Source organism: Lepidochelys kempii, chromosome 8 (genome assembly GCF_965140285.1).
Source record: "Lepidochelys kempii isolate rLepKem1 chromosome 8, rLepKem1.hap1, whole genome shotgun sequence".
NCBI lineage: Eukaryota > Metazoa > Chordata > Testudines > Cheloniidae > Lepidochelys > Lepidochelys kempii.
Window position 1 is genome coordinate 755723 of NC_136387.1, and position 26682 is coordinate 782404.

Sequence of the window (26682 nt, forward strand, 5' to 3'; positions counted from 1 at the left end):
TTCAGAGGAAACATTAAGAACAGTCCCACTTCGTTACATGGTTCCACTGAGCCCACAGAGCAGGGTGATGGGTTTTCCTTCAACCTTTCCCATTTTTTCCTTTTTTAGTTAGTTGCTGTTTAATAAATTGTATTTGCTTTGAACTGTAGGTAATGATCAGTGGGTCAGGGAAGTGTCCAGTGCAGAGAGAGCACTCTGGAGTGGGGACACCCTAGCCCCTGCCCTAAGTGACCACGGCAAGGTTGGGGGTTGAGCCCCCCAGGAATCCTGGGTCCAGCCTTGTCGGGGTTACGAGGACTCTGCCACACAGAAGAGTGGAAGGGGAGCCCTTGAGATCAGGCAGGGCTCTGGGTAAAGGAAGGGGGAGTGAGGACTCAGATCCTTTCGCTAGTCCATTTCCCTGGGATCATGTATAAGCCAGGAAAGTTCCCTACAATAGCGGGACCGTCCCTTGCTTACACTAACTTGACACCCAGTACTGTGGCAGGTCACTGTGACTGTCTCCTTCTGGGCAGGATCCAGCTTGTTCTTCCCAGGGCCCCGTCGACTGGGGGCACCTGCTGGCCTGTCAGTGGGAGCATCCCTGGAGCTAGTTTGCTCCCGAGCAGCAAGGATGGAAAGGGGTGAATTGGGTTTCCGTTTGGGTTCATTGCTGACTCGCCGGTGCTGGGCAGTGTCGCGCTGTTTGCTGCTGTAGGTGTCGAGGTGGCTGGAGTTGACCGTTCTGTTCTGCACTGGACCAGTGGGCGGAGCAGGCCCCTTCCTCAATGAGAGGGGGAACTGGCTCGGTCCTGCTCAGTGGCCGCTCATGCTGGGATCCCTGGGCCCACAGCAGGTTGTTCAAAGAACCTGTCCTGGGGGGTTCCATTGGGGTTTTATCCCACGTAGCTGGTGCCATGGGATTTGTCACTAGCTGGGCCCTAGATTTCCCTCCTGTGGAGCTGGGTTGGCTTATGCTGCTGAATGGCTGAATGGTCACAGGCCCTGGGGAGGGCGTGTGTGTGTGTGTGTGTGTGGGGGGGGGGGGGGTGTTGAATTTGTCTCATGCAGCAGAAGCCCTAGCCCATGCTTGGTATGCCTAGTGTCCTGGCATCAGTGTCTGCTCCCAGCCGGGAAACCCAGCGCCCTCACTGAGCCGCCAAAAGCGCCTCTCCCCCCCAGGCTCCTGTCCATGGCCAGTTCTGTCCACACCTCCTTGTGCAGGGGAGACACAGGAGCCAACCTGCATTCCTGGTTGTGCTGGAAGGAGGCCGGCTGGTCCATGTGGCAATGGGGCTTCAGACCCGAGGCCAGAGTCCCCTCGGGAGCGGTGCAGGGGCTGGGCTGGCACCCAGGGAGGGACAAAGCACAGTGCTTAGAGTTGGGGGTGCAGCAATCTGATTCCTGAATGGATGCACCTGACACCACAGAACTGCCCAGCAAAGGGGGGGCTGAGCTGAGCTGCCCTGCGAGCTGTGTTGGCTTGCACAGGGTTGAGCTGGGAAGGGGGACGGGTGGTGAGAAATGGGCGGGGAGGATCATATTGCTTACTGAGATAAGAGGGCCATACTGGATGTGACCAAGTGGGAATCGTTTGTAATATCTCTATGGAGCCAGTGCATGCCTCAGTTTCCCCTATATGCTACATTGTTACTCAGTGTGGGGGAGGTGTCTGTTTGCTTTTAGGACAGGCTAAGACACAAGTGTGAATGGTGCTCAATGGGCTGGGCCTTCGTCCCCGTATCAGGGGAGCATCTGAGGAGACAATGGCAGATCCAATGGCCTGGACACTGACACCTAGCAACTAAGGCCCCAGAGGGATGGGGCTTGCTTCGTTCTGGGCTGAGAAGCGGAGGACTGGGGGCACCAGGGTGTGAAATGTGGGCTGCGGGAAGCAGTCGGAGCACAGGTCAGACAGAGATGGAGCTTGAAATGAGGGGTTCAGTGCAGCTTGGCTGGGCTCTGGGCTGGCCAGATGGGACTGTGCTTTACCCTTCCTTCCTCTGGGCTACCCAAGGCTGCCTGCTGTTTTGATAATGCTGTGTGAATGTCACTGCAAATGCTTGCGGAAGTGCATGGACCAGTCTCTAGCAGGGTCTGTCTCGGTGGGACTCGCTGCCGGGAGCTCACGGGATGGAGCAGGGGGGCTGTAGGCCCAGAGGTCCAGTCTAAGGAAGTGATGAAGCTGGGAGACTTACCCTAGCGGGTCTGGCACACAGAAGGGGTTTCTCCTCGATACTGTTAAGCTGGGGCCATTGCACCAATCCTCTGACACTGGGTCAGACCAGTGGGCTATCTAGCCCAGTATCCTGTCTGCTGACAAAAAGAAAAGGAGGACTTGTGGCACCTTAGAGACTAACCAATTTATTTGAGCATAAGCTTTCGTGAGCTACAGCTCACTTCATCGGATGCATTCAGTGGAAAATACAGTGGGGAGATTTATAGACACAGAGAACACGAAACAATGGGTGTTACCATACACACTGTAACGAGAGTGATTAGGGAAGGTGAGCTGTGACCAGCAGGAGAAGGAGCGGGGGGGGGAAGAGACAGGATGGACTGTTCCTCCGGGAACTTACTCAGTACTTTTTTTGGCCCCGTTATTTGTTTGGCCTGAGCAACATCCCCTGGCCAATTCCACAAGTTGACTGTGTGTTGCGTAAAGAAAAAACGGTTACTCACTTTCTCGTAACTGTTCTTCTTCAAGAGGTGCAGTTCTCGTCCATTCCACATTAGGTGCGCGCGCGGCGTGCATGAGCGTTGGAAACTTTTTCCCTTAGCGGCCTCTGTTGGGACCCCCCGAGTGGCACCACTGTGCCCCGCATAGATACCCCCACCGGCCCTACCCCCTCCAGTTCCTTCTTGCCGGTGACGCCAACAGAGGGGTGTGTGTGTGGGGGTGGAATGGATGTGAACAACACATCTCGAAGAACAACAGTTACGAGAAGGTAAATAACTGTTTTTTCTTCTTCGAGTGCTTGGTCACGTCCATTCCACATTAGGTGAATCACAAGCTTACCTCTGGAGGAGGGGAGGAGTCACGGAACAACTGCTCGGAGGACTGCTCTGCCAACCGCTGCGTCCTCTTTGGCCTGCTAATTGACCGCGTAGTGGGTCGTGAAGGTGTGCACCGAAGACCAGGTGGCTGCTCTGCAGATCTCCTGGATCGGGACCTGTGCCAGGAACACCGTGGAAGTTGCCTGCGCCCTGGTCGAGTGGACCGTGACGGCCAGGGCCGGAACACCTGCGAGCCCATAGCACGCCCGGATGCAGCTTGTAATCCAAGACGAAATCCGCTGTGCCGACACTGGGAGGCCTTTTAACCTCTCGGCCACAGACAGCTGCGCGGATTTGCGAAAGGGCTTGGTGCGCTCTAAGTAGAACGCCAGCGCTCGACGCACATCCAACGTGTGCAAGCTGCAGTGACTCGGGTCTGTATGGGGTTTCGGGAAGAACACCGCCAGACAAATGTCCTGGCCCAGATGCAATTGGGACACCACCTTAGGGAGGAACTTGGGGTGTGGCCGGAGCTGCACCTTGTCCTTGTGAAATACTGTGTATGGTGGCTCAGAGGTGAGGGCCCTCAGTTCGGACACCCTTCTGGCCGAGGTAACAGCAACCAGAAACGCCACCTTCCAGGAAAGGTGGAGGAGGGAACAGATAGCGAGGGGCTCGAAAGGGGGTCCCATGAGTTTAGAAAGGACCAGATTAAGGTTCCATGGAGGGACTGGGGGGCGGGAGTATGGGAACACCCTCTCCAACCCTTTAAGGAACCGCCCCACCATTGGGTGGGGAAACACCGAGCCCCCGAGAACCACCTCCACATGGCCCTGCACCTCCGCCTCGGATTGGCCCGCCAGGAGCCAGTCGTCGAGGTACAGGTACACCCAGATTCTCTGCCTCTGTAAGAAGGCCGCCACCACCGCCATGCACTTCGTGAACACCCTTGTGGCCGCAGCTAGACTGAATGGGAGAACCGCAAACTGATAATGTTCTCGGCCCACGGTGAAGCGTAGGAACTGCCGACGTGCTGGGAAAATGGTGATATGAAAGTATGCGTCCTTCATGTCGAGGGCAGCGTACCAGTCCCCCAGATCCAAGGAAGGGATGATGGTGCTCAGAGAGACCATGAGGAACCGAGCCTTGACAGGAATTTGTTTAGCCCGCGCAGGTCTACCGTGGGGCGAAGGCCCCCTTTGGCCTTGGGGATGAGGAAGTACCGGGACCCCTTCCCCCTTAGGCTGAGAGGCACTGCCTCTACTGCCCCAGCCCGTAGCAGCGAGCGGACCTCCTCCTCTAGGAGATGATCGTGAGAGGGGTCCCTGAAGAGGGACGGGGAAGGGGGTGGGAGAGGAGGAGGGAGGCGAACTGCAGCGAGTACCCGTTCCGCACCATGCGTAAGACCCAATGGTCTGACGTAATGGTGGACCATGCATGGGAGAAACAGGACAGGCGGTTCAGGAAACAAAGGGACGGATCCGGTGACTGGTCTGGTGTGCTGTCCTCGAGTGCACCTTCAAAAGCCTGGCTTAGTGCCCGGCAGGGGTTTGTGCTGGCCTTGATTCTGCCCGGCGCATTATTGTTACACCGGCGCCTGTTATCCCTGCCTCGCCTACGGTAAGGCTCATGCCTTCGGCGAGGCTGGTACTAGCGTTGAGGGGGAGGCTGCGGCTTAAAGGGCTTTCTCTCGGTCGCTGGGGTGTGCATACCCAGCGACTTAAGCGTAGCCCGTGAGTCCTTGAGACTATGCAGCCTCGCGTCTGTCTGGTCAGAGAAGAGGCCGGACCCTTCCAAGGGAAGGTCCTGGAGTGTATTCTGGACTTCAGGGGGCAGGCCTGACTCCTGGAGCCATGCCGAGCACCTCATGACCACCCTGACGTGATTGTTCTAGCCGCCGCGTCTGCCGAATCCAGGGAGGCCTGGAGAGAGGTCTTGGCTACTGCCTTGCCCTTGTCCACCAGGGCCGTGAACTCCTGTTGGGAACCTTGCGGGAGGCTGTCCTTAAGCTTCCCCACCGCCACCCAGGAGTTGAAATTGTGCCGGTTGAGGATGGCCTGCTGTTTCACAATCCTCAACTGAAGGCCCCCCGATGAGTACACCTTTCTGCCAAAAAGGTCCAGGCGTTTCGCCTCCCTGGCCTAAGGAGCTGGGGCCTGCTGTCTATGGCACTCCCTTTCGTTCACCGCTGAGACCACCAGGGAGCATGAACTCGGGCGGCAGAAGAGGAACTCATAGCCCTTAGATGGGGCAAAGTATTTACGCTCCACTCCTTTAGCCGTTGGAGCGCTGGAGTCTACCATATAGTCTTATAGTTGGACTGAATGGTTTTAATGAGCGGGAGCGCTATTCTGGATTGACCTTCGGGGCTCAAAATGTCCACCATGGGGTCCTCCTGCTCAACCGTCTCCTCAGCCTGCAATCCCAAATTTTGGGCAACTCTGTGCAGCAGTTCCTGGTGGGCTCTATGGTCTATTGGCAGGGGGCCAGATACCTCTGTACCTGCCACTGCCTCATGGGGGGAAGACGAGGTTAGCTGCTGCTTGACCCCCTCTGGTTGGTCCTCCTGCTCCCCATTTCCTGTGGCAGGGGCCCCCGGCTCAGGCTGGGGCGGGAGCCCATGGGACAGCACCGGGCTCGGTGCCGGACTCTCTGGTCTAAGCTGGGGGGATGCTGGAGGCCTGGATACTGTTGCTTCCGGCACCGTCTGATGTTGGTGCAGGGACCGGGACTGCTGCACTGAGTGACTTGCCCATCGTCCGCACTGAGCTCACTTAGGTCTGGGCTCCGTGGAGCTTGTCAGCGCCGGTACCGTGTCCTTCCTGCTCTTGTCGGTGCTCAGTGCCTTGGGAGGCACCAGCCCCCTGTGCGGGGAATGACCCCGTCTTCCTTTAGGCTGCGCCAGGGGCCGCACAAGGGAAGATGATCGGTGCCGGGGCCTCACCTGGTGCTCTGGGGCCAACAGTTTATGGTGCTTTGCCGGTGCTGGGTCTCCCGATAGCTCCGGGGCACTACGCACCAAGGAAGCCTGAGCCGGCGTCGGGCGCTCCGGGCCCAGCGGCTGCAATGTGGCCTCCATCAACAGACCTCCAAGCATCTAATCATTTAAGTGTTCACAATCTATGAGACGACGTAATATTAAATCTTGTTGTTACAGATAAAGGGACTGATCAAAGAACTAAAAATTAATGGTAACTTAGCTACACATGATCATGATTTGATCACATTTATAAAGTGCAAACAGAGTAAAGTCCAGATCAGTAAGAGGTGTGTATATACACACACACACACACTTTGTGCTTTAAAAAGGCCAGGTTCACAAAGCTTCTGAGCCAAATCAGCTGAGAGGAAGAATTTAATCAGAAAAATATGAATGGTAATTGGCAGTTGTTTAAGAACACTTTACTAGGTGCTCCAAAAGCCACAATCCCACAATTGAGGAAGAAGGCCATATTGGTTAAAAACCAATCTGGTTTAGTGGGGAAGTGAAGGCAGCTATAAAAAGCAAAAACATGTATATAAAACAAATGTAAGAAAGGGAAGGAGACAGCCCTGAGGTAAGTGGGGAAGTGGGATATTGGGAGGAAGCACAAGCAGGAGTGCGTGAGAGGGGAGGGCTCCTGCCTCATACTGAGAAAGAGGGGCGATCAGCAAGTTATCTCAAGTGCCTATACACAAAGGCAAGAAGCCTGGGAAACAAGCAGGGAGAACTGGAAGTCCTGGCAAAGTCAAGGAATTATGATGTGATTGGAACAACAGACTTGGCGGGATAACTCACATGACTGGAGTACTGTCATGGATGGATATAAGCTGTTCAGGAAGGACAGGCAGGGCAGAAGAGGTGGGGAAGTTGCACTGTTTGCAAGAGAGCAGTATGACTGCTCAAAGCTCAAGTATGAAACTGCAGAAAAACCTGAGAGTCTCTGGATTAAGTTTAGAAGTGTGAGCAACAAGGGTGATGTCGTGGTGGGAGTGTACTATAGACCACCGGACCAGGGGGATGAGGTGGAAGAGGCTTTCTTCTAGCAACTCGCAGAAGTTACTGGTTCTCATGGGAGACTTCAATCACCCTGATATCTGCTGGGAGAGCAATACAGCGGTGCACAGACAATCCAGGAAGTTTTTGGAAAATGTAGGGGACAATTTCCTGGTGCAAGTGCTGGAGGAACCAACTAGGGGCAGAGCTCTTCTTGACCTGCTGCTCACAAACCGGGAAGAATTAGTAGGAGAAGCAAAAGTAGATGGGAACCTGGGAGGCAGTGACCATGAGATGGTCGAGTTCAGGATCCTGACACAAGAAAGAAAGAAGAGCAGCAGAATATAGACCCTGGACTTCAGAAAAGCAGACTTTGACTCCCTCAGGGAACTGATGGGCAAGATCCCCTGGGAGAATAACATGAGGGGGAAAGGAGTCCAGGAGAGCTGGCTGTATTTTAAAGAATCCTTATTGAGGTTACAGGGACAAACCATCCCGATGTGTAGAGAGAATAGTAAATATGGCAGGCGACCAGCTTGGCTTAACAGTGAAATTCTTGCTGATCTTAAATACAAAAAAGAAGCTTACAAGAAGTGGAAGATTGGACAAATGACCAGGGATGAGTATAAAAATATTGCTCGAGCATGCCGGAGTGAAATCAGGAAGGCCAAATCACACCTGGAGTTGCAGCTAGCAAGAGATGTTAAGAGTAACAAGAAGGGTTTCTTCAGGTATGTTAGCAACAAGAAGAAAGTCAAGGAAAGTGTGGGCCCCTTACTGAATTAGGGAGGCAACCTAGTGACAGAGGATGTGGAAAAAGCTAATGTACTCAATGCTTTTTTTGCCTCTGTCTTCACGAACAAGGTCAGCTCCCAGACTGCTGCACTGGGCAGCACAGCATGGGGAGGAGGTGACCAGACCTCTGTGGAGAAAGAAGTGGTTCAGGACTATTTAGAAAAGCTGGATGAGCACAAGTCCATGGGGCCAGATGCGCTGCATCTGAGAGTCCTAAAGGAGTTGGCGGATGTGATTGCAGAGCCATTGGCCATTATCTTTGAAAACTCATGGCAATCGGGGGAGTCCCGGACGACTGGAAAAAGGCTAATGTAGTGCCCATCTTTAAAAAAGGGAAGAAGGAGGATCCTGGGAACTACAGGCCAGTCAGCCTCACCTCAGTCCCTGGAAAAATCATGGAGCAGGTCCTCAAGGAGTCAATTCTGAAGCCCTTAGAGGAGAGGAAAGTGATCAGGAACAGTCAGCATGGATTCACCAAGGGCAAGTCATGCCTGACTAATCTAATTGCCTTCTGTGACGAGATAACTGGCTCTGTGGATGAAGGGAAAGCAGTGGACATGTTGTTCCTTGACTTTAGCAAAGCTTTTGACACGGTCTCCCACAGTATTCTTGCCAGCAAGTTAAAGAAGTATGGGCTGGATGAATGGACTATAAGGTGGATAGAAAGCTGGCTAGATTGTCGGGCTCAACGGGTAGTGATCAATGGCTCCATGTCTAGTTGGCAGCCGGTATCAAGTGGAGTGCCCCAAGGGTCGGTCCTGGGGCCGGTTTTGTTCAATATCTTCATAAATGATCTGGAGGATGGTGTGGATTGCACCCTCAGCAAGTTTGCAGATGACACTAAACTGGGAGGAGAGGTAGATAGGCTGGAGGGTAGGGATAGGATACAGAGGGACCTAGACAAATTGGAGGATTGGGCCAAAAGAAACCTGATGAGGTGCAACAAGGACAAGTGCAGAGTCCTGCACTTAGGACGGAAGAATCCCATGCACCGCTACAGACTAGGGACCGAATGGCTAGGCAGCAGTTCTGCAGAAAAGGACCTGGGAGTTACAGTGGACGAGAAGCTGGATATGAGTCAACAGTGTGCCCTTGTTGCCAAGAAGGCCAATGGCATTTTGGGATGTATAAGTAGGGGCATTGCCAGCAGATCGAGGGACATGATCGTTCCCCTCTATTCGACATTGGTGAGGCCTCATCTGGAGTACTGTGTCCAGTTTTGGGCCCCACACTACAAGAAGGATGTGGATAAATTGGAGAGAGTCCAGCGGAGGTCAACAAAAATGATTAGGGGACTGGAACACATGACTTATGAGGAAAGGCTGAGGGAACTGGGGATGTTTAGTCTGCGGAAGAGAAGAATGAGGGAGGATTTGATAGCTGCTTTCAACTACCTGAAAGGGGGTTCCAAAGAGGATGGATCTAGACTGTTCTCAGTGGTAGCAGATGACAGAACAAGGAGTAATGGTCTCAAGTTGCAGTGGGGGAGATTTAGGTTGGATATTAGAAAAAACTTTTTCACTAGGAGGGTGGTGAAACACTGGAATGTGTTACCTAGGGAGGTGGTGGAATCTTCTTCCTTAGAAGTTTTTAAGGTCAGGCTTGACAAAGCCCTGGCTGGGATGATTTAGTTGGTGTTGGTCCTGCTTTGAGCAGGGGGTTGGACTAGATGACCTCCTGAGGTCCCTTCCAACCCTGACATTCTAGGATTCTATAAGTTGATTGTAATATAACTCAAGAAGACAGGAATTGTAGCAAATTGATAAGGGAAGCAAAGGGACACAAGGCGAAATCTACAGCGAGCAGAGTTAAGGACAATAAGAAGGTATTTTTTAAAGTAAACTAGGAACAAAAATAATCCAAACACTGGTACTGGTCCATTACTAGATGGAAATGGTAGAATTAGCAATAATAAAGCAAAAAAGCCAGAAGTGTTCAATAAATATTTCTGTTCAGTATTAGGGGGAAAAAACAGATGTTGTAGTCCTATCATGTGATAACACTCTTTCCATTCATTGTCTCAGGATGATGTTAAACAGCATCCCTGACATTTTTCAGTCAGCAGGTCCAGATAACTTACATCCAAGAGTTTTACAAGAGCTGGCTGAGGAGCTTGCTGGACTATTAATGCTGATTTTCAATAAGTCTTGGAGCACTGTGGAAGTTCCAAAGGACTGTAAGAAAGCTAATGTTGTGCCAATATTTAAAAAGAGTAAATGGTATCACCTCCATAATTATAGGCCTGTCAGCCTGACATTGATCCCGGGCACGATAATGGAGCAGCTGAGCCAGGACTGGATGAATAAAGAATTAAAGGAGGGTGATATAATTAATCCTAATCAAAGTGGGTTTATGGAAAGTAGATGCTGTCAAACTAGTTTGATATCTTTTTTAGATGAGATTACTAGTTTGGTTAATAAAGGTAATCATTGATGTAATAGACTGGGACATTTGCAAGGCATTTCACTTGGTACCACATGGCGTTTGATTTAAAAACTGGAAAGGTATGACATTCACAGGGCCCACATTCAGCGGACTAAAAGCTGGCTCGCTGCGAGGTCTCAAAATGTAATCGAGAATGGGGAATCAGCATGGAGCAGTGCATGCTAGTGGGGTCCCACAGGGATCAGTTCTTGGTCCTGTGCTATTGAACGTATTTATTAACAACCTGAAAGAAACCGTAAAGCCAGCATTGTTAAATGTAACCCCTCTGGCAGGGGTGCTCTGAGCCCCTGGTCTACAGTGGTAATGGTGGCAGAGGCTCAGGACTCCATTTCCCAGAGTGCCTCAGGCTTAGGGCGGAGCTAGAACTGGCTGGCAGCACCACCAGAACCAATGATGTGCTGGAACTTAGAGACAAGGGTTTGGTATTACTTTCCATGTGGGCTGTGTTTGGAGTGGAACAGGGAGAGACGAGTCACAGCGGGGGGGGGCTTCTGCCCATCCTAAGGGAAGACTCTGAGCCCTGTGGGGGTTTGAACAGTGTCATCACAGCTGAGAGCAGACACCCAGGAGGCGAGTCCTGGCCATGGCCTAGCTGCCCACTGGAACCCAGACTGGAGAGCCGCAAGGACGGTTTGACCATCGGGAGGGACATTGTAAGAACACCCCTGGTTGTTTAGTTTGTTGTTGTTTTAAGAAGCCCCTGCTTGCAGCGCTGCACCATCCCTCAGAGCCCGAGCTCACTGCTTCCCCAGCCAGGTGCTGGGAGGGGGCACAGGCTGTAAATGTTGGGAGGGGCAGAGTTTGTGTATTGTTCATTTTGGCTTTTATCATCCTGATCCCTTTGCTCATTGTTCCCTGCCCTGAGTTCCCTACACCAGTTACTCTGGGCCTTGGGATAGCTATTTGAGTTTGTTGTGCTCTGACTGACACGCCTCTGGATGAGATTGGGTGTTGGATATTTTCCCAAGGGACAAGCCCTCTTGTTCTCTGCAGTGGGAGGGGTTTCCTTGGGTGGAGGCACCAGGCACCCTTATAGGTGAGCCCAGGACCCAAACCCCAGAGGAGAAAAGGGAGAAGGCTGCAGCCACACTGCAAAGCTGGGTTACATAAAGTTTGCAGATGACACAACAACTGGGGGAGTGGTAAATAATGAAGAGGACAGGTTACTGATTCACAGGGATATGGACCATGTGGTAAGCTGGGCGCAATCAAACAATGGGCATTTTAATTTGACTACTTGTCAATGTGTACTCCTAGGAGCAAAGAACGTCTGCCATACTTACTGGGTGCGGGGACAGGATGACACTCTAGCTAGGGAAGCAGCGACTCTGAAAAAGATTTGGGGGTCATGGTGGCTAATCAGCTGAACATGAGCTCTCAGTGTCATGCTGTGGCCAAAAGGGCTAATGCCTTCCTGGGGTGCATCAACAGGGGAATCTCGAGTAGGAGCAGGGAGGTTATTTTACCTCCACATTTGACCCTGGTGCGACCACTGCTGGAACTGTGTCTAGTTCTGGTGTCTATAATCCAAGAAGGATGTGGCTAAATTGGAGAGATTTAGTGAAGAGCTGTAAGAATGGTCAAAGGATTAGAAAAGATTCTTGTAGTGATATATTCAAGGAGCTCAATCTCTAACAGAGCCCCATTTATCTGATCTAATTGGGAATGGGGCCAGATCGGATCATCACAAATTTGGATAATCCGGAAAAATGCGAGGTTGCAGTGCCATCTAGTGGCCACACGAGAGATCTGCTTCTGGACCTGTGTGAGCGGGCGGTTCCGTTAATATAGAGAGCTGGATAATGGAGGGTCGGATAAACCGGGTTCTACTGTATTTAGCCTAATAAAGAGAAGGTTAAAGGATGACTTGATTGCAGTCTATAAGAAACAACAAGGGGAACAAATATTTCATAATGGGCTCTTCAATCTCACAGAGAAAGGGATAACACAATAGCTGGAAGTGGAAGCTAGATAAATTCAGACTGGAAATAAGATATACATTTTTAACAGTGAGAGGAATTAACCACTGGAACAATTTAGCAAGGGGTGTGGTGGATTCTCCATAACTGGCAATTTTTAAATGGAGATGGGATGTTTTTCTAAAAGATGTGCTGCAGCAATTATTTGGGGAGGTTCTGTGGCCTGCGCTATGCAGGGGGTCAGATTAGATCATCACAATGGTCCCTTCTGGCCTGAGAATCTATGAATCTCACAGATGTTATGCAAAATACAGACGGCACTTATCACATGAGACCCATAATGAGAAACATCCAGCCTTGTCATGAGGCACCACCACCCTCCCTTCAGCCTTCAAACACACACTCCACTGTCATTCTGCAGCTACTCTAGGTAAAATTAAACCACTTTCTCTTGGCAAAGCAACAGATTTCAGAGTAGCAGCCATGTTAGTCTGTATCCGCAAAAGAAAAGGAGTACTTGTCGCACCTGAGAGACTAACAAATTTATTTGAGCATAAGCTTTCGTGAGCTACGAAAGCTTATGCTCAAATAAATTTGTTAGTCTCTCAGGTGCGACAAGTACTCCTTTTCTCTTGCAAAGCATCCATTAAAAGGCTTCAGGAGCCAAGGAAGCAAAGGGTAAGCTGTGTCTTCCAGAATGACAGGAGGAATCATAACTCCGCTAATGTCCATAATGGTCTATGCAGCAAGCAAGCCCGAGTTTCTATAGATCCTGGTATCATGGATCTTTCCAGACACCCCACATTAACACTGGTGAATCTTCCATGGTGATCAACATTACAACACCGTGGAGAAACACTCCTTCCTGTTAATTGTCTTTGGCCTGGTGTAGAGGACAAAGAATAAGGGTGTGTGTCCCCTAAACAGCCCCAGACAGTTTGGGAACCCTATCCTTGCAGAACCAGCAATAGCTTCCTGTGCATTGTCAAGCTTTGACCCAGAACAACAGCATCTTCCTCATAGCATCACAAACCTCCGTGACAACAGCCCTGATAGTTGATCTACCATCACCCAGCCGGTTGCTGCAGCCAAACTATATCAACCATTTAAATCCACCAAGACTCAACAGGAAGTTTTTGACAAAAGTAGAGACCTTTTTCACCTTCTAGATCAAACCAGGCAAGAGTGCAGGATAGAAACTGTGTCCAAATTGAATCTCACACATTCCAGCTACACCACCTGGGAAATGATTAAGAGACTGTGCAGAGATTCTCATCTGGACAAGAGGGAATACCCAATCTGCAAACTCCATCACATCCCAGCTAGCCAATGGCAGGGCTCCTAATCAGGACAAAGCTTTCAGCCATCCAGCTGACATAGTGGTTGATGAGAGATGGCAGGCTCCGAGTGTAGACACAAACCTCATGGCTTCTTTCACTGACCAAGAGTTCGACATAGTTATACATCAACTGCAGCCAAACAAGGCTCCTGGGCTAGATAACATCCACAACGAGTTTGTCTCTCATTTGGGGCCAGTCACCAAAAGCTGGTTATACCCAGAACTGCAGCATCCCAAAAGCGCAGCATAGAGCAAAGGTCATAACTGTTCTCAAGATGGGGAAACCATTGACAGACCCAATGAGCTACTGCCTGATTTATCTGCTGTCTTCCCCCATAAACTGAGGGAAGAACTAATCCTGATGCAGATTCATGAGGTGGTTGATCCAGCTGGATTCAGAAGGGGATGATGCACCCAAGATCAGGTATTTCGTCTGATTCAGGACAGAGATGAATTTAGCACCTCACATTGCTAGTGGCTGTTTCAACTATACACCAACTCCAGTCTGTACGTGCTGGCACACAGTTCTGCCAGCTGTTAAGTCTCTTTTCATCTGTCACTGCTATCCAAGCACACAATTACATCTCCATTATGCTACGAATCCTATCGCTATCTCCACCCCATTCTCAGACAGGGAACAACACACTGTCAGCTCAAAGGGCTGCTCATATTCAGGAGAGGCATCCACCCTTGTGGTCCAGGATGGGATGCTGAGGTTGATCTCTTGACACTCCTTTGCTACAAAAAGAAAAGGAGGACTTGTGGCACCTTAGAGACTAACAAATTTATTTGAGCATAAGCTTTCGTGAGCTACAGCTCACTTCATCGGATGCTACAGCCGCTCATACACTCTCAGCCCTTTCCCGTGCCTGGATGATCAGTGCCACCAGGGAACCGAAAATCAAGTCCCTACAGAGTGGAAGCCTCGGTGTCAATTCAGGAATCCATCACTGCACCTGCCTTCTTGTCCACTTGATTATAGATGCTCGACCAAGCTCAACAGGCTACTCTCTGGCTCAACCAGAATTGCCACAACCATGGACTCACTTGGCCTGGTTTCCTTCCCATGCGGAGTACGGGGCAGCATCACAGACTATAACTCAGGGTGGAAAAGTGCCCGACCCGATTTGACGCTATACCCCATATTCTTTAGGGAAATATCCGTAGGATATGAATATGGCATAGCAGATATATTTCATGCAAGATGGGTCATGTGAGGTTTCATTGGAAAGGTTATGATTTACTGAATGTGATTATCCTGTTTGTATGCATGTATAATTTCTGTATCTAAAGTTAGGAATATTGACTATGTAACAATTAAAACTGTGTGTGTATTTGGGAGACACCCACCAGGCAACAGGCCATCAGCCTTGATGGACCACTAGGAAGAAACAAATGAGACTTTGAAGATACTAATCTCTCTCCTTACTGAGAGGGGTCCTGGGACGTAGCTGTGACACTACTAGGTCAGGTGGTCCTGTCACCTGGTACTAAACACCACCCTGGACACTGCTGGTACTTTTCCACTGGAAACAAAGGCTTCCCACCTTATGTAAATTCTATTTAAGGCTGGGGAGTAAGGCGAACAGGACTCTTCTCCTTTGCCTTCCTGCCCAAGAAGACAGACTGCTGAAAGTACCTGACAAGACAGAGGAACTGAGCTGAGCAAAAGGCAAGGGCTGAGTCCAAACTAAGACAGGAATCTAGTCTGTAAAGAGAATACGGGGAACTCTAAGCTACAGAAACTCTTCAACTTGCCTAAAACAACATTTTGGGTGAAAAATTACTTCTTGAAACCAAAAAACAAAAACAATGAGGAGTACTAGTGGAACCTTAGAGACTAACAAATGCATCTGATGAAGTGGATTTTAGCCCATGAAAGCTTATGCCCAAATAAATTTGTTAGTCTCCCAAGGTGCCACTAGTACTCCTCGTTTTTGTTTTTGCTGATACAGATTAACACAGCTACCACTTCTTGAAACCTGTCTCTTTAAGATCTTACGCTTAGTATGTGTCTTTTGTTTTATTTGCTTAGTAATCTGCTCTGTTCTGTTTGCTATTGCTTATAATCACTGAAAATCTGCCTTTTATATGTAATAAACTTGTTTTTGTTTATTAGTAAACACAGTTTGTGCCATTATAACTGGGGGCGGGGGGCAAGAAGTTGTGCTTATCTTCCTCCACATTGAGGAAGGGGGTGAATTTATGTGCTTACACTGCACAGATTTCTCTACCATGCAAGACAATGGTATATTGGGTGTACTTTCCAGAGGGGATCTGCACGTGAGTGCTGGGCAATTTCCTAGCTGAGTCATCCCATAGAGAGCTGTTTGCAGACTCTGTGTAATGATAGTACAACTGATGCGTCCCTACCTACCGTGTGTGTGCTGCCTGAGGCTGGAGAGCCTAATTTAGCAAAACAGGGAGCCCAGGCTAGTGGACCAGTCAGGCTCAGTGAAACCCCAGTACATCAGGAGGCACCCCAGAAGGGAGGTCCAACCTGTCACACCGACCTCTGGAGGGCCGTCTACCATGCCTAGATTCCCTCAATACAAAAGCCATCGTGTGGTTACAAAACACTGGACATCGAGCTGGGATGTTTGCGTATGAGAGGAAGTAGCTAATCGGGGGTGGGAAGCTTCCAGGTGGAAATGGCAGCATGTGTCACTACACTGAGGGGAGCTCTCACGTTCATGTTCTCACACCGTCCCTCCAGGGTTAGTGCTGTGCAGATTTCTAGAAAACTGGCCTTTGTCATCTTGAAGTTCTGCAGACAATGAACAGTGAGGTGCTGTCCATCAGTCACTGCAGAGCCCAGAACGGGTATACCACCGAGCAAAGCTGCCCCAGGTAAATGCTCTGCAGACGTAAACTGCCCCACAGCTACCGCCTGCCCCTCCCCACACCCCAGTTACCGCTCTGCCCCTCCTCACACCCCAGCCCCACAGCTACCACCTGCCCCTCCCCACACCCGTTACCGCCCTGCCTCTCCTCACACACCAGCCCCACAGCTACCGCCCGCTCCTCCCCACAGCCCAGTTACCGCTCTGCCCCTCCTCACACCCCAGCCCCACAGCTACCACCTGCCCCTTCCCCACACCCCAATTACCACCCTGCCCCTCCCCACACCCCAGCCCCACAGCTACCGCCCGCTCCTCCCCACACCCCAGTTACCACCCTGCCCTCCCCACAGCTACCACCTGCTCCTCCCAACACCCAGCCCCACAGCTACCGCCTGCCCCTCCCCACACCCCAGTTACCACCCTGCCCCTCCCCATCCCCCACTTCATGGGCCCCAGCCTGACTCTGCCGCACGCGCTAAGATGGGCGACTATTGAGGGGGTTTCATAAATAACCTTCATAAATGATCTGGAGGATGGTGTGGTTTGCACTCTCAGCAAATTTGCGGATGATACTAAACTGGGAGGAGTGGTAGATACGCTGGAGGGCAGGGATAGGATACAGAGGGACCTAGACGAATAGGAGGATTGGGCCAAAAGAAATCTGATGAGGTTCAATAAGGATAAGTGCAGGGTCCTGCACTTAGGACGGAAGAACCCAACGCACCGCTACAGACTAGGGACCGAATGGCTAGGCAGCAGTTCTGCAGAAAAGGACCTAGGGGTGACAGTGGACCAGAAGCTGGATATGAGTCAGCAGTGTGCCCTTGTTGCCAAGAAGGCCAATGGCATTTTGGGATGTATAAGTAGGGGCATAGCGAGCAGATCGAGGGACGTGATCGTTCCCCTCTATTCGACATTGGTGAGGCCTCATCTGGAGTACTGTGTCCAGTTTTGGGCCCCACACTTCAAGAAGGATGTGGAAAATTGGAAAACGTCCAGCAGAGGGCAACAAAAATGATGAGGGGACTGGAACACATGAGTTATGAGGAGAGGCTGAGGGAGCTGGGATTGTTTAGCCTGCAGAAGAGAAGAATGAGGGGGGATTTGATAGCTGCTTTCAGCTACCCGAAAGGGGGTTCCAAAGAGGATGGATCTAGACTGTTCTCAATGGTAGCAGATGACAGAACGAGGAGTAATGGTCTCAAGTTGCAGTGGGGGAGGTTTAGGTTGGATATTAGGAAAAACTTTTTCCCTAGGAGGGTGGTGAAACACTGGAATGCGTTACCTAGGGAGGTGGTGGAATCTCCTTCCTTAGAGGTTTTTAAGGTCAGGCTTGACAAAGCCCTGGCTGGGCTGATTTAACTGGGAATTGGTCCTGCTTCGAGCAGGGGGTTGGGCTAGATGACCTCCTGGGGTCCCTTCCAACCCTGAGATTCTATGATTCTGTGACAGGACGAGGAGTAACGGTCTCCAGTTGCCGTGGGGGAGGTCTAGGTTGGAGATTAGGAAACACTGGTTCCCTAGGAGGGCGGGAAGCGCTGGGATGGGTCCCTAGGGCGGTGGGGGAATCTCCTTCCTCTGAGGTTTCTAAGCTCAGGCTTGACACAGCCCTGGCTGGGCTGATTTAACTGGGGATGGGCCCTGCTGCGAGCAGGGGCGGGACCAGAACCTCCGGGGCCCTTCCAGCCCCGCCCGGCGACGGTTCGATGGGTTCAGGGCAGCAGCCGCCGGGCCAGCCGGCAGCCGCAGGGGGTTCGGGGCACCCGAGGAACTCACCCATTAACTGGCGCCGCAAGGTCCACGGGCTGCAGCCGCGGGGCCTGGAGGGAGCCCCGGAGCGGGCCCCGGAGCGGCGGGAAAGGCGGCGGGGAGCCGGGGGGGGCCGGACTCAGCCAGGCCGCCGGTCCAGGGGCTGCGGCCCCGACGCTCGGGTCTATCGGCCCGCCTCCCAGGTGCCTGCCTCCCCCGGCTCCTATTGGGGGGTCACACCCGCATCGCGGCAGAGTGGCAGCTGGGCCTCCAATCAGGTGTCTGCTCCGCCTGGTAGGCGGGGTCCGTTCCTCACATAGCTCATGACTGTCCAATCCGCGAAAGCACTGAGATTGCGTTATGATGATTGGCAGCTCCCTGACCTATCAGACTCCTCTGACTCTCCAGGGGCCAGGCTTAGCCAATCGCCGCGCGCTAACACACACACACAGCTCTCGGTCCCCGCCCCTGCACACCTCCCTCAGCTATGGGCCAATAGGAGCGGAGCGGCGCGCAGGGGGCGGGGTCCGTGCGCCGTGCGGCCCAATGAGGGGGCGGCGCGGGAGGCGAATGCGCGGGGATTGCTGCGCTCAGGTAAACAGTGGGCGGGGCGAGCGGGCGGGGCGGGGCTGGCGGCGGAGGCGGGCGCGGAGCCGGAGCCGGAGCCGGAGGCGTCGCGAGCCCGGCCGGGGAGGAGGCGGCGCCGCCCCGGGCCCCATGGAGCTGGAGAACATCGTCGCCAACACGGTCCTGCTCAAGGCGCGCGAAGGTGCGGCCGGGCCCCGCCCGCTGCCTTGGGGCTCGCCGGGCCGCGCGTGAAGGGGGAGCAGGCGCGGTGGGGGGGGGGGTGTGAAGGGGGGTCGGTGGGGGGACCGGGGCCGGGTGTGAAGGGGGCAGTGGGGGTCTGGGAGGCCCGGGGGGGGGCCCAGGGCCGCGTGTGAAGGGGGAGCAGGTGCGGTGGGGGGGGTGTGAAGGGGGGGCCCGGGACCGCGTGTGAAGGGGGAGCAGGCGCGGTGGGTGGGGGGCCTGGGGGTGGGTGTGAAGGGGGGCCCGGGACCGCGTGTGAAGGGGGAGCAGGCGCGGTGGGGGGGGGGCCCGGGGCCGTGTGTGAAGGGAGGGCGGGGGGGGGCCCGGGGCCGTGTGTGAAGGGGGGTCGGGGGGGGGGCCCGGGACGGGGCCCGGGACTGCGTGTGAAGGGGGAGCAGGCGCGGTGGGTGGGGGGCCTGGGGGTGTGTGAAGGGGGAGCAGGCGCGGTGGGGGGGGGGCCTGGGGGTGGGTGTGAAGGGGGGGCCCGGGACCGTGTGTGAAGGGGGAGCAGGCGCGGTGGGGGGGGCCTGGGGGTGGGTGTGAAGGGGGGGCCCGGGACCGCGTGTGAAGGGGGAGCAGGCGCTGTGGGGGGGGGCCTGGGGGTGGGTGTGAAGGGAGGGCGGGGGGGGCCCGGGGCCATGTGTGAAGGGGGAGCAGGCACGGTGGGGGGGGGGCCTGGGGGTGGGTGTGAAGGGGGGGCCCGGGACCGCGTGTGAAGGGGGAGCAGGCGCGGTGGGTGGGGGGTGTGTGAAGGGGGAGCAGGCTTGGTGGGTGGGGGGCCTGGGGGTGTGTGAAGGGGGAGCAGGCGCGGTGGGTGGGGGGCGTGGGGGTGGGTGTGAAGGGGGGGCCCGGGACCGCGTGTGAAGGGGGAGCAGGCGCGGTGGGTGGGGGGTGTGTGAAGGGGGAGCAGGCTTGGTGGGTGGGGGGCCTGGGGGTGTGTGAAGGGGGAGCAGGCGCGGTGGGTGGGGGGCGTGGGGGTGGGTGTGAAGGGGGGGCCCGGGACCGCGTGTGAAGGGGGAGCAGGTGTGGTGGTGGGGGGCCTGGGGGTGGGTGTGAAGGGGGGGCCCGGGACCGCGTGTGAAGGGGGGGCAGTGGGGGTCTGGGAGGCCCGGGGCAGTGGGTAAAGGGGTGCTGGGTAGGGAAGATGGTCGGGGATGGTTTGGCTTTGGCCAAGCCACAGAGCACATACAGGAGCGGCAATCTCTGAGGTCCAGCTAAGGCCTGGGCATGTGGCTGTGGCATGTGTGGGTGCTGCGGTGGGGCTGGTGAGAAGCAGTGTTTCTGCTGCAGGAGACGTATGGAGAGGACTTGGGGTCAGTGACAGGGTTATTGATAGTGGAGGCAGTTGGGAGGCCCTAGTGGAGGAGGAAGGCAGAGTGGCTGGCCTGGGGGAAGCTCTTGTTGCACAAGCTTCTGCCTATGAGATGTACGCAGGAAGCTGAGCTATAGCCACAAGCTGACATGGTTGGGGCAGGCAGAGAGAGGGGCATTTGTGGTGTCTGAAGAGAATCAGGGTGAGTTAGCTAAGGGAGTTGTTGGAGGCTGTTGGGCTGTATTGGGGATCAAGGATGTGCCTTGAATTAAGCATCTTCACTAGCAAAAAGAGGGTAATTGTGCTGAGCGATCTGGGTCCTAGACCCAAAACCAGTCAGGGATGTTGAGGGGAAAAACCTTTCCCAAGGGTTGGTCAGAGGGTGATGGTCATGCTGGGATATGAGGTGGATAGTGGCACTTTTTAGAGAGCTGGAGAAGGTTCCAAAGGCAAAGAAATTGCTGAGAGTGGAGACAATGTAGGGAGGGGACCTGTGTTTAAATGACAGAAGGAAGGGAGTCTGGAGAATGGATTATGTTGGGTGTGGCTGAGCATGTCCAATAGATCGGAGTGTATATGGATAACCTGGGTGAGATTTACGGAGAAATTTGAGTGACGCCCCCGAGTATGGGTGTCAGCCTGGCACTTGTTACCTGGGTTCACAACCTGGCATCTTGTTGGATCCTTTGCTGCTGGATGTCCAGGTGCCAGTTAAGAAAACCTTTCATCACTTTTGCCTGGAGTCTGGGTGAGGGACTTAGCAGCAGGTATTTAGGTTTGTCATCTCGGAGTTGGGTCACTGGAATGAGCTGTACATGGGCTACATCTTCAAAGGAGCCTGTTGCGTTCTGTTCAGCCCAAACTCTCCAGTGGGTAAACAAGGTTTTATTAAGCCTGAGACAAGTGGAAATGTTTGACATCTTAAAAGTCTAGTGGAACACGTTGTTTTTAAACAAATAACCCTTCTCCAGCCACGTGTGCCACCCAAACACTGGAGCACCAGCTGAGCAAGATGCATAAACCATGTCCAGATGTGAACTGACTTCTAGAGATTCTTTCCCTTCTGATAACTCTGAGTGCTGATAGTAACACAAGGAGAGGTTTATTTACATCATATGATTTTTTCATTGACAGTGCCTCATCTGAAGATTGCAGCTTATGAACTTTCCCAGGGGAAGCATCTCTCACTGGTTTTCTGTGACCTAGCAGCCCATTTCCATGGGATGTTTATGATGGCTTTGACCTATAAAGCCCTGGACAGTTTGGGTCTTGCCTCCTTTAGAGACTATCTTTGTCCTTGTATGATTCCACAGCAGCTATGTTCACCACGAGTGCACAAGCTCACAGGCCCATGGCTTAAGCAAGAGAAGCCTAGGGCGGGGTACTTTTGGTGAAAAATTCTTGACTTCCCTCTCCTTGGTCTGCCAGGTCCTGGATTGGACAGCCTGGCTGCGTTCAGCCCAGGATTGCCATTGGGGAGGCTATAAGGTGGTGCTGTGCCTAGTTTATCACGTTGTCTTTAGTTTATGTGCATGTCCTAAAGAGATTATAACTAAATGCCTCGAATCTCTGGGGTGGGTAAGGAAGGGGAAAGTATTAGGGATGCTCTGGTAGAGGAAATACCAACATGAATTAGATTTGTCAGTTTCAGAGAAGGAAGCCAACTGCTTACCCTACTTTTTCCTGGTCAGATGAATGTGGAGAAGAGGCTGTATGAGGTGGAAGAGGGCGGACGACTGGCCAGCACTCTTGGCAGTGTTCTCTCTAGTCTGAGCTTTTAGTCTTACAAGCAGAGAGGCCACTGTCACTGGCAGCCCACTGGAAGCATGCATCTGCTCAGTCATCATTGCAAACCTCCCGCTCTTTCTCCCTCACAGAGCTCTTGATTATATTGTCAGGAGACCCCTTTCTAATCTGAGGTGTGAGGATCCTCTCCCCTCCCTTTCACTTTGCCTGTAAGTTTTCTGCCCTGTGCAACTCTTCACAGGCCTTGCTGCATGGTCTGAAAATGGCTGGGATGTCGGTGAGGGCAAGTATGAAGGTCAAAGCTTCCTGGCTCACAGTGCCGCTGCGGCCAAGCATGCGCTCAGTTGCCAAGGAGAAGCAGTAGTGCTGTTTTCAACAGGTGGCTCAGCCACGTAGTGCCTAGTGTTCACTCTTGCCCTTCCCATTGTTGTCTTCACCACTTGTACCTTGATGGATGCACAAACCAGCTACCAGTGAAATTCTGGTGCTGTGTAGTCACCCTCAACCTTGTTGGCCTTATCCTTATTTAGTATGGATCCAGATCTCAACCTGCATTCAGTGGTAACTGTGGAGACTCTCTCTTCATCCGTTAGCTGCGCTATGGGGCAGAATTACTCACTGAGGGTTTGCTGTGGGCTGGGCATTATTAGATTTCCTCGGATGTATTTTCAGTCCTGGAGGACAGCTGGCTTTTGGTTTCTTCATCACAGTCTGAGATACTAGAGAGTCTGAATATCTTATGCTGTTGGATGTTCTGATTCTAGATTGCTGCCCTGACATGGTTACTGAAGGAGACGCGCAGATAGGGCATCGTATCTGTTGATGCAGAGAAAAGCAAGAGCCGGACATGACTAGTCATGTATATGGCTTACAAGAATATGCAATTATAACAGTTAATACGAACAGAGTTTGGAAGGGATAAAAACTCATGCTTTGAGGGTTAAACTTGTTAGGGACTAGGATGAGACCTACATGGTAGGTAGTTTACCTCACATCTGCTACTGCTGGGTTTCTTTTAACTTCCCAGAGGCGTCTGGTATTGGCCTGTCAGAGGCAAGATACTGGACTAGATGGACTGAAGGTGTGATCTGGCCTGGTGATGCCTTTGTTGCCAACGATCAGCCTGGACCCTGGAATTTGATTTCTAGACTTCTTGTATGTCATTCTGAACCCCGAGGATTGTGGACTTCACTGATTAAGAGGCTGGTGAACTCTACAGGGCTGGTAGGATAAACTTGTCCCTAAATGAAGCCCCAGAACTTGGTGTCCAGTCCTGCACTCAAGTGGCTGTGAGACTGGTGCACCTATCTACTTGCCACTGTTCCTTACTGCTTATGTTGCACCAGGAACTCAAGAACCTTTAGGGTTTCTGCATCTCTGGGCAGCAATTCCTCTGTCAACAAAGCCATTTACACACCACACTGTGGATCTCAGTGGTTCTAGAGCCTGTCCCAGAGGCTGCTGCTGCCATAAAGGCGAAGGAGCAAAGCCTGGCTCTGCAGTCTCTTGGGCAAAATGGTAGATTTCAGCCTGACAATCCAACTACTTCTGTCGTGGCCCTCTCCACCCCAGTGCTGACCCCAGAACTTTATAAGTGCAGGTCCCACTCCTTTGCTGACTCCTATAGTGACCATGGGCCTCAGTCTTCTGCAAAACGGAGCAGGCTCTGCCAGGTGCTGAGGCTGAATTCCAGGACTTCTGGGTTGGGTGGCAGGCTAGTAGCAACAGAATTGTGTGAAACATGGAGCTGGCTAGAGGTGCAAGTTGACTGTGAGGGTGATTAGCCATTGGAACAGCTTACCACTGGAAGTGGTGAATTCATTATCACGTGAAGCCATTAAATCAAGGCTGGTTGTCTTTCTAAAAGAGATCTAGTTCAACCCCATGTTACTGAGCTCAATAGTGTCGCTTATTGAGTGAAGAAGAAGAAGAATTCCCTTCACTGTTGGAATAGGGGGTGAAATTCTCTGGCCTCTGTTATGTAGGAGGTCAAACCAAGTGAACAGAGAATGGCTCCTGCTGGATTTGAAGTCTATGAAAAGGTTTTGAAGATGAGGGTTTTTGGGGAAAAACAAAAGCTGAATAGGGACATGGGCAGAGAAACTCCTCAAGCTACTTGAAAATCAGCTGTGGGGTAGAAACCCCAGGGAAGGTAGAAGACTCAGGCCGGGTAATCCCAGAGCTATGTGCCAATGAGGTGGGAAACTGAAATCGCTTTAGTGTTGGACTTAGATACCGAAGGATCCAGTGTCTGAAGAGACATACTATCAAAACCTCCAGAGTAGTGGTGGACAACCTGTGCCCATCAGGGTAATGTGCTGGTGGGCTGCGAGACAGTGTTTACTTTGACCATCTGCAGGCACGGCTGCCCGCAGCTCCCAGTGGCCACAGTTCCAGAGGAAACTAGGTGGCAGCAATTATCTTGCTTTCAGACTCAAGAGATGTGAAAGGAACCCTGCTCTTGCACTGGACTGCCATAAACTGCTGATTTCCAGAGACTGGAGTCAGTTACTCACACATGGGGAAATGGGGGAGCCACAGCCTCGGTTCTGGGCAACTATTCAGCAAGGAGCTTAGCCGGCCCTTCTGCTTCTGCTATTAACAGTCACTTTCCATGGGCGTCTGGGTGCAGTTAAGCACAGCCACAGCATTAATGTGCTATACAGTCTTTTATTAGAACCATGGAAAGCACCAAACCAGAGTTTGCAATGTACGTGATTAGAGAATGGAAGATGCTGGGCTAGCTGCTTGGGTGTACCAGAGCAGTATGTGGCTGTACCACGTTTCCACATCCCCCTATCCTGGGGGTCAAATTGCAAAGCCCTGCTTGCAAGTGAGAGCAGCCTGTGCTAGCCAGTCCAGCCCTCCCTGGAACACCACTTACACTGATGCAGATGGGGTGGGGTGACGCTGCCCTACACCTGTGGAACAGTGCACTCCAGGGAATCCTCAGCTGCTGCCTGAAGAGCGCTTCAAGTTTCCGTTGCACTGCTGCAGCAGGGCCAGGAGCCAAGAGGGGCTGAGGATCTGGCCCACTGACTGTAAAGCTATTCCCTACAATATCAACCCGTCCGGCAAATTAACTCCCCATCGCTCACCCACTCTTGCCCCAGATGCCTTTGAAAATAGGCCAACTTGGCAGTGTGCCCTGGAGCTCAGCTCCTTCAGGTTTTGGGTGGGGAAGAGCTCCTACTGGAGAATGGCCTGCCCCTGGCTTCTTCCCCCTTAAGGCACAGGCTGTTAGCTGAAGTGCCCCCACTGCTGGCTGCTGTGAGGGAGTTGTGCAGGGAGGGCAGCTAGAGCTCAGCTGGGCACCCAGCTGCTTGCTGTAACCAAGGGGAGAGCTTGGGGGGTGAATGCCTTGCTGCTATGGTTCCTTCTCTAAACAGGTCAAAGGAAACATGAGTTCTGCAGCTCTTCCCCCCCTCCCCCCGGCATGAAGTGGGGTTCTGGGTCTGCCCTTCATCAAACCCTCTGCATGGCAGGTGGGCTCTCCCTGGCTCTGTGGCCCACATCCCCCTCCTGCCTTTGTCTTTGTCACTGATTAGTCCTTCACGTCCTGTCACTGCAGGCTGTAGCTGAGAAGAAGGTGTCTGTGCTGCTGGCTCCTTCCCACTCCTGCTTGCCCTGAGTCACTTCCTTCCTGGGTTTGTATAGTTAGTTGCACAGCAGAGCTGCTGATGTTGGGCAGATGCAATGCTGCTGCCCACAGAACATACAGCAAACTCTGGCACGTGCACCAGGTGCTCAGCTCCTTGGGCTCCAGCCTGCTGTAGCCTGCGTGGCTGCATGAGACATTCTGGGCTGGAATTTCGCTGTATCCAGAGCCCACGTAGTGTGTTGAGCTGGTGGTTTGTGCCCTATTATCGGAGGCAGCAGTTTCTCCTCTGGATGTTTGCCTCTCTGAAGCTTTCAGTGTTGGGTGTCTGTGTGAAGTGAGCGTGGGGGAAGCTCTCTTTTTGCCCCAGAGAAGGCAAGCTGATTTAAACAGCTCTTGTTGAAAGCAGCAATACCAAGGGCTGGCCAGAGCTGGAGGTACTTGGTCCTGCACTGTACCTGGGGATTTTCTGCTGGGTACAGTTCCTCTCCCCACCCCTCTGCCAGGGCTCTTGTCTGTGTATTTAGTAAGTGCCCTGTCCTGTCCAGATGGTCTCTTATAGCCCCCCCCGCCCCCCAGTGGTGGCTGCAGGAAATCTGGCTGGTGGGGGATGTGCAAACTGGCCAGGATCAACGCTAGGGGTTGGCTCATGTGTTCAGCAGTTGTTGGTGTGCTGCTGCCAGCTGCTTTTTCACTAGCTGATGGATCAATCAGAATGAAACATCTTCCCCTTTCTGGAAGAGTCCCATTTCTGTGCCTGAATCAGCTGGCTCTGGCTGAGGGGTTGAACACAGCCCAAGTGCACCTTGGCTGGCCTGGAGGAGAGGCAGATGTGCTGTGGGCTAGTTTCCAGAGTGGATATCCTACCCTGCAGCATTTTAATACTTGCCATTTATATAAAGTATTGTATACACAGTATTTAAAGAGCTTCCCAGTCCTGTCCTACGGCGCTGAGCAATTAACCCTAAGAGACCAATCTGTTTTTAACAATATTGATGCTGTAATGATACCTAGCACTTGGATCCTGCTTTCCAGACATTAACTAACTCTTGCTCCCTACCTTGGAGGGAGGAGTTAGTTCCATTTGCAGGTGGGGCGGCTGAAGCGACTTGCCCAAGGCTACCCAGTGAGTTGGCTGCAGAGCTGGGATTAGAGCAGAAATTCTTGTCTCCCAGTC

General features: G+C 52.7%; 2 protein-coding genes across 7 annotated transcripts in view; one reads left to right on the top strand and one right to left on the bottom strand.

Annotated features, from left to right (window-relative positions):
* LOC140915469 (uncharacterized) overlaps positions 1 to 18231 on the bottom strand; it is a 47757-nt gene extending 29526 nt beyond the window's left edge. For 2 of the 5 annotated variants that reach the window (XM_073355067.1, XM_073355069.1), the window contains exons 1-2: positions 2999 to 7371; positions 2178 to 2295 (exon numbers count right to left, since the gene is read on the bottom strand). In XM_073355067.1, coding sequence (XP_073211168.1) covers positions 3075 to 4415 — 1341 coding nt within the window. In that variant the 5' untranslated portion in view covers positions 4416 to 7371 and the 3' untranslated portion in view covers positions 2178 to 2295; positions 2999 to 3074. Of the gene's footprint in view, positions 1 to 2177; positions 2296 to 2998; positions 7372 to 18069 lie in introns of those variants that run through there. The other 3 variants (XR_012160178.2, XM_073355068.1, XM_073355070.1) reach the window with 3 other exon arrangements.
* A 439-nt stretch (positions 18232 to 18670) lies between these two features.
* Positions 18671 to 26682, top strand: part of GRK6 (G protein-coupled receptor kinase 6) — a 34848-nt gene continuing 26836 nt past the window's right edge. For both annotated transcript variants that reach the window (XM_073355079.1, XM_073355078.1), the window contains exon 1: positions 18671 to 18811. In XM_073355079.1, coding sequence (XP_073211180.1) covers positions 18760 to 18811 — 52 coding nt within the window. In that variant the 5' untranslated portion in view covers positions 18671 to 18759. The remainder of the gene's footprint in view (positions 18812 to 26682) is intronic.